The sequence below is a fragment of the Gadus macrocephalus genome, chromosome 12 (assembly GCF_031168955.1).
Source record: "Gadus macrocephalus chromosome 12, ASM3116895v1".
NCBI classification, from domain to species: Eukaryota; Metazoa; Chordata; class Actinopteri; order Gadiformes; family Gadidae; genus Gadus; species Gadus macrocephalus.
Window position 1 is genome coordinate 26,173,829 of NC_082393.1, and position 12,342 is coordinate 26,186,170.

The 12,342-nt window shown below is 47.0% G+C and overlaps 1 protein-coding gene across 1 annotated transcript; it reads right to left on the minus strand.

The window, feature by feature from the left end:
* Positions 1-8: 8 nt before the first annotated feature.
* Positions 9-11,879, minus strand: zmat3 (zinc finger, matrin-type 3). The gene is made up of 6 exons (XM_060066312.1): positions 11,535-11,879; positions 4,969-5,747; positions 3,721-3,861; positions 3,074-3,240; positions 1,644-1,744; positions 9-217 (listed from the first exon to the last, which is right to left on the minus strand). The coding sequence occupies exons 1-6, from the start codon at positions 11,641-11,643 to the stop codon at positions 9-11; spliced, it is 1,506 nt and encodes a 501-aa protein (XP_059922295.1). The 5' UTR covers positions 11,644-11,879.
* Positions 11,880-12,342: the final 463 nt, after the last annotated feature.

The window sequence follows — 12,342 nt, forward strand, 5'->3', positions numbered from 1 at the left end:
CGCCCCCATCAGCTGTAGCCCAGGTTCTCCATCTCGTTGCGGTACCTGAGCTCCGACACCTTGGCCTTGTGCTGCTTGCTCTCCAGGTGCAGCCGGAACTCGTTCTCCTGCTCCGCGCCACTGTTGCACATGGAGCAGTAGAACTGTCCGCTGGGCGTCACGCACATAGCCAGGTCCCGGGGGATACGCTGCCGGGGCCGCGGGTTGTAGTACGGCCCTGGGGCGAGAGGGAGAGGGGGGAGGGATGGGGGAGAGAGAGCAGGGGGGAGGGATGGAGATGGACTCATTTCTCAATATCATTGTTGATAATTACGTGCCAAAAGTGCCAACAGAGGGAAGTAGAGATTTTGCGATGTGCTACTCTTCGGTGGTGAATTGCACGTTTAGTAAGTAGTAGTACAAGAAGTAGAAGTGGTGAACATTTGCAGAAAGGGAATTAGCCTTCACGCAATAAAAAGCCTGTAGGTGTTAGACAACATAAGCATTAGATGAAATCCAACTCCAGTCCAAAAGAACACTCTGTAACTAGTTATAATGAAACGTACAAACGCACTGCAAAAGACACTAAACAGATTTGCATTATGCTAACTGAACCTCAATTATTTGTGCAACCCATTTCTCTTTTGTAAGCACATTTATGTGTGTGTGTTGGGATTACAGTATGAGTGTCAAGCACTTTTCCAAATTGTTCAAGTGACGTACAACTACAGTATGTGAGTGTGGATATAAATAAATGTGCCCAAGATCATATTATCGGTATGTGGTTGAGATGTCACATTAGTTACTGTATCAATTTTCCACTGTCAATCACACAGACAAACACACACAGACAGACAGACAGACAGACAGACAGACAGACAGACAGACAGACAGACAGACAGACAGACAGACAGACAGACAGACAGACAGACAGACAGACAGACAGACAGACAGACAGACAGACAGACAGACAGACAGACAGACAGACAGACAGACAGACAGACAGACAGACAGACAGACAGCAAGTCAATTCCTTGAGTTTGCCACAAATAATCAGCAGCTGACTCTCTTTCTCAGTATCAGTATCGTGGCTGTCAGTTTGTCTGTCAGTATGTCTGTCTGTATGTCTGTCATCCGGCCGATGATGAGTCCACTCCCCTGACATAATAACCGAGGATGAAACAGCAGAACCAGCGGCAGCCAGCCTGCTCTACTGGTTCTTCTGCTCGCAGACGGATCAGTTTAGAGCTCTAACTCCACCAACGCAATCGACTGAGTGACCCTCGCTGTGCAAAGGTTTTGTAAAATATGCTAAACTGTACGTTAAAGATGGACAGACAGTATGGAAAGATGAAATGGACACATGACAACATATATACTATATTGAGACTTTGAAATATGTATATGCTATCTAATGACGTAAGACAACTCCATTCTAATCCATTGATTTATGTATTTGAACTATTATCAATTTATTACATATTTACTAATTGATTCTTCATTTTATACGAGCTGTTTATGACATTCCGTAACACACGCCCACATAGCACACCCAGTATTACAGCATCTGTGTTCTAGAGCTGTTTACACACAGGCTGGATCCAGATAAAGAGTGGGCTCTTCCTGTCCGTGGTTGCCCTGTGATTGGACGGTGTGATGTCTACCTGGCACTAACGGCAGCACCTGCGCCAGGCGCCGGGTCTTCATCAGTCGGTACTCGCTGCTGTCCTTCCTGTGTCTCCTGGGAGGCGCCTCGCTCCCGTCCCTGCGACAGACGATCACATCGTCAAACATGTCGAGTAAAACCAAAGACTGTATGACGAGAAAAAACAACGTGTGACATCACAGTCGTTACGTCAGTGACGCCACACACGCCGGTGTACACAAGGCCGTCTGGGGGCGACGATGTGCCCGCCCTACGTGTTCTACTGGAGGCCAAAGCTAGTGTTTGAGACTCCTGCCACTAGCAGTGATGACTGATCTGTTGAGGGCGGACCTTGAATGGCCGACTCGCGCTAGCCTACGGCCAAACAACGGTGTAATAAAATAAAAATGTCAAACAGGAACCGGCAATATATATTATATGGAGATGAAATAGCCACTGAGATTCTGAGGATTGATTGGCTTTTTAATCTGAGAATTAAATAACATTTCTTTGCGTTGGCAAATAATGGCTTGCGACCAACGTGGAGCCCGTAGAGGCCGATATAGGAACTACGGTCGCTTCCAGCTGGGCTTGGCTGAGCTATGCGGTCTGATGCCCGTTTGGCTCAAGAACAGAGAACCGGCGGTCACAGCTGCCACCTGAGTACTACATGTTTCATATAGAGTGAGAGTACAAAACTCAGCGGCAATCTCATTTCCAGAGAGTCACCGTTTTCTAGCCTTGTTTTTGACAAACAGTTGTAATATTGCATTCTGTTCTATTGGATTCTGTTCTTGCAGTTAACACCTCAGCCATGGCTTCGCCAAGCCAGCCATAAACTCAGGAGCTCAACTCCGCATCTGCCTCCAGATAAAAGTCTGGAACCAGAACAACATTCAGTCAGCCAATCGGCAAACCGCAGCGAGTAACATAGCAATCACCAGGGAGACGCTGTTTCAGGAATTAGTTAAATGTGAACGTTATTGGCGTGCCGAAGCCAACCCAATCAGCCGCAAAGTCAAATTGACTGCCTACGGCCCTACGCCTTTCCAAGAACATGGCTGACCCTGCATGGGTCTCCAGACCGAACGAGGGGAGCCGATACGGTCTGGCTCTGTGGGGCTAACTCAGTCAACGAGACCAAACGGGTCTTATGTCTAAAGCCACTGCTACAGCAGCAGCATTAGTCTGAGCTCCCTTTAGTCGATTCTAGGGCTGCACGATTAATCGAGTACAAACCGAAATCGCGATGTAATAGAACACAATATGCCAATCGCAAAGGCTGCGTAGAAAAAAAAAGTGATTAATACAGAACATAAAAAAAAAAAAAAACACATACTAAATCACAATAGCAAAATATTGGTCGAAACAATCCCAATTGGACTATTTCCCCAAATCGTTGAGCACTAGTGGAATCCCGTCTGAACCGTGTCCCTGTCCAACACCCACGTGTTGCTGGAGTTCTGCTGGGCCTCGGCGAGCCGCAGCTTCTTGGCGTGGTTCTTCCCGTGGTAGTGGGCCTGCGCCACGGCCAGCGAGCTGAACGAGGCGTCACACAGCTTACAGTAGTCGTTCTCTGTGGCCAGGATGACCCGCGTGGCCCCCGTGTACAGCGGCTGCAGGCGCAGACACACGCAGAAACACATCGCTGGGTTAGGAGGCTAGGAGCAGGTAGCTGGGAGGAGGAGATGGGGGCTGATATGTTTGTATGAAATCAGAGGACGTTTTTTGCTGTCTGAATAATATTTGACATGTGTGTCGACTTTTCTCGTCGCTCTTAAGAGCAGAATTTAAGAAAGGTGAACTCATTTTCTGAACTTGGTCAAATGTTGTCCAATTAATAAATAGTAAACATGTCATACTGCTGCTAAGAACAATAAACTCCATGATAAAATATCTACATTACTCCAGAACCAAAATGTTAGTACATCGAGGTATTGGATGACAAATGTTCTTTTATCTGATGAGGACCCGTCTTGTTCATGTGATCCTGACAGGGGACGCCAAATCACACCCTCATCAGTCTCGGTCCTGGTGGGTGCGTCACCTCCCAGAACACATGGCTCTGGCGTGCTCCGTGTGAGGGGTGACCTCACCTGTCGGCCCGTGTCTCCGTCACCGGGCCCCGGGCCGAGGGGGGCAGGGCCCCCCGACTCCAGCACCTCGAGGACCCGGGCCCCGGGCGGCTGCTGGCTGCCTGCGTAGAAGTTCCGCAACTTCTTGCTGTGATTCTTTCCCTAAACGTGAGTAGACATTTGAGAGAGGAGGGTTAGGGTTAGGGTTAGTAACTAGGGTTAGTGACCCACTTACTGACTAGGGTTAGTACTTACTAGGGTTAGTACTAACTAGGGTTAGTAAGAGGGTACACCACTGTGTTGTTCTTGTAAATTAATATATACTGTATTTGAATTCAATATTTATACGCATCATAAATAAACATTTATCATCATTTCATGAAAACAAAAAATACCAATTTAGCAAATCCAGAACCTAACTTTTCCAACATGGTAATGTCTGCCAGTTTGAAACCATAACTTAATTTAAAGAGCACCTATTATGCTTTTTCGACTTTTATGACCTATAAACGTTGTTATAATGATTTATAGATTTATATGTTTAACCGTACTAAAGGGTCAAATAATGACGTGCATGCATCTAGACGTGTTCCCTGTTGACCGTCTGGGGGGGCTGTGCAGAGCGCTAAACACTAGAGACGCCCGTCGCCATTCACTCGTTCAAATTTCCGGGATTTATCTACGTAGAACAATCCGGATTTTCCATGTATGGTAATGCTGCAACATGCTCTTCCGGACGGTAACCAATCACAACGGAGTGGGGCTGGCAGGAGGGGGGCGAGGGGGCGGAGAAGGACGAAGCCGAGTGTCGACAGAGAATGCTGAAAGCGCCCAGATGAGAGGAAGAGTTTCCCCACAACCTTTTGTGCTGTGATTCGTGTCAGGTTGCTCTATAGGGCCTAAAAAAATAAAAAGTTTGGTTCCTGTTGGTTGTCAGTTGAGGTCATGGGTAGGTAGGGAATTTATTTAATTTTTTGTTCCAGCAGCAGCGAATGATTGGTAGGTTGTTATAATTTAAAAAGAGAGAATGCGCTCATCCTTGTACAGAATGAAGAGGTGCTGTACAAAAACGTAATTATAGTTTGCATCCAAACTTTTTTTTTTTTTTTTTTTTCTCTTCCATGATCATAAAATAATTTGGGTCGCACATAAATTGACAGGGTCGGTCGGAAACTGGAACCAAACACATTTTATTTTTTAGGCCTAGGAGTCATTAATAAGAGATGAAGACCATAAAAGCAGCAGTATACTAGGAGCTCTTCAACCGACCTGGTAGTGGGCGTGGGCCTGCTGGGCCGAGTTGAGCGTCACGTTGCACAGCTTACAGTACAGCGGTTTGCACAGTTCCTCCAGGCCGCCGTCGGGGTCGTCCACGCCCAGCGGGGAGCCCTCCTCCTGGAGGTACTCGGCGGCGGGGGCCGCGTGCCCCGGCAGGGGCCCCGGGGGGGGGGGCCGCCCGGGGAGGGGGCAGGGGACCAGCGCCGGGAGGGGGGGCAGGCAGGGCGGCGGTCCGTGGAGCCGGGGGGGCGGCTGGGAGGGGGGCGGGGCCGGGGGCGGGGGGGAGGACATGGGGCCTGGGGGGAGCGTGAACCGCGCGCCCCTGGGGGCCCCTAGAGGCGGGGGCCCGAGTGCGTGCGCGGGGCTCCCTGGGGGGGGGCCCGTGGTCTGCGAGAGGTCGAGCGGCGGAGTCCTCAGCACGTGCATGTGGTCCATGGGGGGGTGCACCAGGGCGTGGGCCATCGGCGGGAGCCCCATCGGCGGGAGCCCCATGGGGGGGGGCCCCATGGGGGGGGGCCCCATGTTGTGCACCTGGGCGATGAGCGGGGGCCTCAGAGTGTGCACCGAGGCCATGGGCGGGGGGCCCAGCGCCTGACCGCTCATCAGCGTCGGGGGTCCCAGGGCCGGAGCGGGGATCATGGGCGGGGGGCCGAGGGGTTGGGCGGGGGCCATGGGCGGCGGCCCCAGCTGGTGCAGGGCCTCCATGTGGTGGAAGGGCTGCTGGGGGGCGCTGAAGAGAGCGAGGGGGGGCTTCATGACGCTCTCCGGGCCTGCTGGGACTCAGGGCAGAGAGGGCACGCCGCTCAGTGGAAGCTCCGCCGCGATACAAAGACGGCCCTCGGGATCCCAAAGAGACTCAGGCCCAATCCCATTTCTACCCCTCACCCCTTCCCCTTACCCCTCCCCCTTGTTTTGAAGGGGTAAGGGTAACCCCTCCCCCTTGTTTTGAAGGGGGAAGGGGTAGAAATGGGATTGGGCCTTCAACTTTACTTAAAGGACAAATCCGGTGTAAACTGGATTTTGGATTTGTTTGGTATGATAACGTTTTGAAGCAAAAAAAACGCATATAGACGCATTCTTCAGTTGGCTGTTTTAAGCCAATTCTATCAAAACGCTATAAACTTGGAACGATAGGGGCATGTGTTATGGTAAAAACGAAATCGCTCTTAACGAGGCGTTGATAACTTTAAGTGTACAGATTGTTTATTAAAAAGGACATTTTATACACACAATACCATCAGTAGATCCCCCTTCATAGATTGCGTGTTGCTAACGGATGGCACAATCTCTGTGTTCGTCTATCTACCTATCGAGTCTTAAAAACAAGATGGCGTCGACGGGTGATCTACTGATGGTATTGTGTGTATAAAATGTCCTTTTTAATAAACAATCTGTACACTTACAAAGTTATCAATGCCTCGTTTTATATGTTAAGACCCCTATTATACTTCCAAAGAAGTGTCTGGCTACTTCTAGCCTTTTAAGTGGTTTAAAATAACAAAAGCCCCCATCGTTCCAAGTTTATAGCGTTTTGGTGGAATCGGCTAAGAACAGCCAACTTAAGAATGCGTCTATGCGCGCTTTTTTGCTTCCAAACGAACATTTCAACTCGTTATCATGCTAAACATATCCCAGATCCATTTTACACCGGATTTGTCCTTTAAACTATAGCTGCATTATTATTGTAGACTTCCCAATCCATCATTACCATAATTATGCATACATTATTATTTCTCCGAAATTATAGATGGATGGATGGATGGATGGATGGAAGGATGGATAGATAGATCTTTATTAATCTCCCGGAGAGGAGATTCCTTTGTCACAGGCCGGCAGCAGTGGAAGACACAGGATAAAATACAATACAATGAAAATACAAAGCCGTGCTAAAAATAGATAAAAGTAAGGACAGCTAAAGTAAGGACTAACACAACAAACTGTATAAATTAAGAAGGGACCCAGTGCCAGTGCTTCACCGTATATAAAAGTGTGTGAATGCAATGTAAAAAACGAAGCGAAGATAATGGGTAAACATGAGGGATACGGAATGAATCATAGATAATGACATTAATGCGAGGATCCACAGAAATGGACGCACAGAACTGAACGAACAGTGCGTGATGAGATCAGCGAGTGGGGCTGGCCGTGGCTCAGAGCCCGGGGCCGGAGGGATGCACAACAGAGAGGGCGAGGGCAAGAGCCATCCCGAGGAACACAAGAGCTTCTCCCTCCAACGGGCATCACAGGCATCAGGAGAGGCTGCTGCTGCAGCCATGCATACGGAGGACTACACTCACAGACACACGCATCGCACAAACACTCACAACCACTCTGATGTCTCTACACACACACACACACAACGTTGACTGTGAGGATAAGAGTTGTGTCTATTCATCATCTATTTATGTGTCTATTCATGTACGATCAGAGCCTGAAGTCGAATGGCTTGGCTGGGCAGATTGCACATTAACAATGTTGTTGTCGTATGTTTGTTTGCGTCCATTTGTGTGCACGTGTGTTTGTGTGCTTTTATGTGTGTGTACAGTGTATGTGTGTGAAACAGCAAATATGGATTATTAGGGACATTTTGAAAATGTATGGTATGTTTGTGTGTCTCTGAGTGTGTGGAACCACATTTATTCCCCGAACATCATTAGCTTTGCGCTACGCCAGCAGCTGTGTCAAAGCTCACTGTGCTGGAAGCTTCTATCAGGCGCTTTATTGGACACCCGACAGCGATGATTCATGAACCCGAAATAACACCCCTTAATGTTTGTTTTTCCGACTGCTAAGCTTGCGATCTGTCCATCCGTCTCTATACAGAGCCTCTCTATCTGTCTGTCTGTCTGTCTCCACGTGTCATGCCTTGTGTGGCCCTCAGCCACACGGTCTGTCCGATTGTCTGTCCCCTAACCTCATGACCTCAGGAGAAAGGCATGCTGGACGGAAGACTGCGAGGCCAGCCAGAAGGTGACTGCTAGCTTTAGGAGTGGACCAGTATAGCTCTGATGGTACACCCTAGCTACTTGATATAGTACTTTAGTACTATATCAAGTACCATAGCACTATTTAGTACTCTGTGTACTTTCTATTCCCTGGGATTCAAGGTCTCAAAAGGTATGCATGATATTTGAATTGAAATGAAAGTTAAAAATAGACCCTTCGCCCACTCCGTCATGTCTAGTGTGTGGTGCCAAGTACCGTGCACGTGCCTACGTAAACGACCCTACTCAGGGTTATGGCATGTCTTCAACATCTCACCATTAGAACCAAACAGAAGCTGATTGATGGGCGGCTGACACAGCGGGAGGAAATAGACGCAACACAAAAGTTAAACCGCTCGGCCCCAGACTGAGATTCAGTGTATTACTCATCGGGGAATTTTTTTCTGTTCTAAAATGAGTTCTGTTCAAGATAATGGAAAATAGAACACGATACCGCTGAAACAATGACATGAGAACGATGTTACCAAATCCACTGGAAAGGGGGTACAGACTAAGCCTTAGAGTGCCGAGACTAAGCCTCAAGGTGCTGATCCTGTTCTCTTAATATGGCCTACGGTCACACCCTAATGTCTGCAGTTAACCTGTACTGTAGTCCCATGCTTATGAATGACTTCTATCTAGAAAACCCCACTGTTCGCTACTGGCTCTAGATGACTAGAATAGAGTCAATTCTTAATAACCACTTTAACACGGTCTGGCCTCTGGGGGCACTCCAATATTCTGGGAGCAATTTCTCAGGAGCATCGAGAGAGCGACCAAAACACAACTGATGCAATTTACCGAAAAACACAAACAAAACCCAAAGCTCTCTTCAGTGAGGAAGGCTCTCCTGGTGGACCCCGGGGCCTCGAACACGATGGACGCTAAGTGCCAATTATGTGAGCTACTTCATGTGCAAGGCTGTTCCGTCCAGCAGCTAATCCCAGGCTGGGCTTTTCCCCCCGGGGAGTGTGAGGGGCCGAGAATCTCTGTCCCGTACGGCAGCAAGCCGCCCCGAACGCAGGGGGCGAGTCAGTCTAGAACCACACAGAAGAGCGAATGTTCTGGAGTGATCTCTACCTGGTGTCTATGTGACTGTATCTATCTATACCTGGTGTCTATGTGACTGTATCTATCTATGCCTGGTGTCTATGTGACTGTATCTATCTATGCCTGGTGTCTATGTGACTGCATCTATCTCTACCTGGTGCCTATGTGACTGTATCTATCTATGCCTGGTGTCTATGTGACTGTATCTATGTATACCTGGTGTCTATGTGACTGTATCTATCTATACCTGGTGTCTATGTGACTGTATCTATCTATACCTGGTGTCTATGTGACTGTATCTATCTATACCTGGTGTCTATGTGACTGTATCTATGTATACCTGGTGTCTATGTGACTGTATCTATCTATACCTGGTGTCTATGTGACTGTATCTATCTATATCTGGTGTCTATGTGACTGTATCTATCTATACCTGGTGTCTATGTGACTGTATCTATCTATACCTGGTGTCTATGTGACTGTATCTATCTATATCTGGTGTCTATGTGACTGTATCTATCTATACCTGGTGTCTATGTGACTGTATCTATCTATACCTGGTGTCTATGTGACTGTATCTATATCTGGTGTCTATGTGACTGTATCTATCTATGCCTGGTGTCTATGTGACTGTATCTATCTATACCTGGTGTCTATGTGACTGTATCTATCTATGCCTGGTGTCTATGTGACTGTATCTATCTATACCTGGTGTCTATGTGACTTTATCTATCTATACCTGGTGTATACCTGTGTGGAGAAACGTGTTAGACACTCACTGCTGCATCAGCAACCAACGCTCGTCCCAACACTCTGTCATTAGTCCTATTACCTTGTGTGCGTGTATGTGTGCGTGTGCTTGTGCGTGGAAGGTGGGGGTAAATAGGGGGGGGGGGGGTGGGCAAGTGTTTTGTTTTTTTTCTGCAACAGAAAACACTAATGAGCCACTAATGTATGCAACCTTATTATAGGACACTGTGATGTAACATAATTTATATCATATGTAATAACTCACTATAATAACCCTTCACCAACAATTATCCTCATTCGATATTACATCAACAAAGCAATGCACGCACGCACACGCACACGCACACACTATCCCTTGCCTTCCACATGTATACAGCATGAACAACTAAAGAAGGACGGCAAATGCCAGAAATACACGTGTGTTGTGTGTTTCTCTATATACTCGTGAAAATTCTCCCCTTTAAACTACCAATTCATAAAATCCTGTCGCTTTTGTTTATGTTTAATCTTTGTCTATTTTTAGTGCCCACCATCACCACTGCCGTTGGTCCAACGCATTGAGACAGAAAGCTTCCATCCTGGAGTCGGTCATCTGTCTGCTCTATAGAGACTCCCGTTATAAATAGGCCAAGTGTTCATTTTCTTCACCGTTTCTCGAGTTGTGCGGGGCCACATCAATTATGAAGTGATGTGAAGCCTTACATGAATCCCGTACCGATTCCATCTGCACCACTGGGCGCCGGGAGAATATATGTACGTTCAACGGCCTGGGTAGTGGGTACATCGTTTCTGAACATCATACTTTTGCCCCGCATATGTGCGGGGAAACCTGAAATGGGTTTAAGTATTGGATCTTGCTGGCTCTGAGAAAGTTTCATACTCTTGAGCTAAAACATATTGTGGTCCATGAATACATTGCTTATGCCCTTAAAATATGCTGACTATATTTGCCTGAAAACAAATCGAAAGACCAAGTTCTTTGACTGTTAGTCTACTGAAATATCATTAGTCGTCATTTATCCTGCAAACAACAGTGGCATTTACATTTAGGGCATTAAGCAGACGCTTTAGCAAAAGCTTCTTACAAAGCACATTTGTCAGTGGCCAGCGTGTAGCCATTGTTTGACAACATATAATTAACCATACTGAAATGTGTGCCACACGGGTCAAACTGTTATAATCTGTCAAATCCATATTTATATAATTTGTTGTGTTATCACGCTAAAAGCCTGAAAGCATGGCTCATGTTTGAGGCGTCATGAACACACACACCCACACAGTGTCACATCAGCATATGTCACCATCAGCTGCGAAGACAGACTGGAGGAAACGCAATAGTGCAAAGTTGACCAAATAGCATATAGACCAAGAAAGGACAGAGAAAAGCGCGTTTATCAGGATATGATTTTTTTTTTCTGAATTAGTATCTAAACTACCGATCCGTTCAAAATCCAGTCAAACCCTAAGCATCCCGGGGACTCCTGCGCCCATCTACAGCCGATCTCTTCCGAGAAGATGCTGACAATTGTGCGACAAGATCTTGATTTATATCCCAGGAGGTGCCAGGAATAGACTTATGAGAGTGGCCAGGGGCTCATCCCCACAGCACACTAAGATGAGGACAGAAAATATAATGAAGCCGGTTTAAACAGTGCGTTTCTTCAGTGCGTTTCAGCGGTTAGATTTTCATTCTGATGCCTTTTTTTACCCACATTAGCGAATATGATTGTTCAAAGACTGTGGCTCCTTACAGGAAACAAAAGCCCTCCTTACCTGGGAAGCGAGCGAGGTAATGGCCCGTGTCAGTGAAGCTGAAATGTCTGCAGAATGGTGCACTTTGGTAGTAGGATGCCTCTCTGTTCTTCATGTGCAGCGCCATCATCCCCGATCTCAACTTCTCGCCCAAACGGAGCGGCTGCAGCCAGCAGCAGCCAGCAGGTCCGAACCATCAGCATCCTATACGGTGTCTGATCGCTCCGTATGAGAGGGGTGTTCTCAAGTGCAGAGAGGAAGAGTGATAACGTACAATAATGTCGATGTTTTCTCTCTTATGACTAGAACCCACGACGTTATATCGTTGGGGAATAAGGGCTTTACGAAACAGCTTTCGTTAAAATAATGGAGCACTGGTGGATAAATGGATGGATGTTTTTTTCAGGACTCCCTTATTGGGGTTGGTACAGTCCGCTTCCGACCGCACGGCTGCATTTGCATGGGTGGCAATTATGACACTTGTTCTTGAATGTTATACGTCAGGCTTAATGAGTTGAATAGTCCGCACATTTAGAAACATCACACATCTGGGGGGCGGAGGGCTTCGTACCAAGTAACTAAGTAATCGTGTGGCTCATAAAATACAATGCATTTAAACGAAGCTAACAACTTTACTTCTAAACATTGGAAATATAATCTAGTGTAGGGAGGAAATCTTCCTTAAACTTCTTCCTTACTCATTATTAAATCAATAACTTTACTGGTAAAGCGTATCACAACCGTTTGCTGTGATATGGGCGATGGGTCACTAAGTTAGATTCAATAGTAATTTAGGTACACATCAAAGCATCATCAAAATGGACATGAC

Excerpts from the sequence above, each read along its gene's own strand:
- zmat3 (XM_060066312.1), bottom strand. The coding sequence starts at position 11,643 with ATGATGGCGCTGCACATGAAGAACAGAGAGGCATCCTACTACCAAAGT. Across the intron at positions 3,241-3,720 it reads ACGGAGACACGGGCCGACAG|CCGCTGTACACGGGGGCCAC; the intron begins GTGAGGTCACCC and ends CTGCGCCTGCAG. Across the intron at positions 1,745-3,073 it reads CAGCAGAACTCCAGCAACAC|GGACGGGAGCGAGGCGCCTC; the intron begins GTGGGTGTTGGA and ends CGTCTGTCGCAG.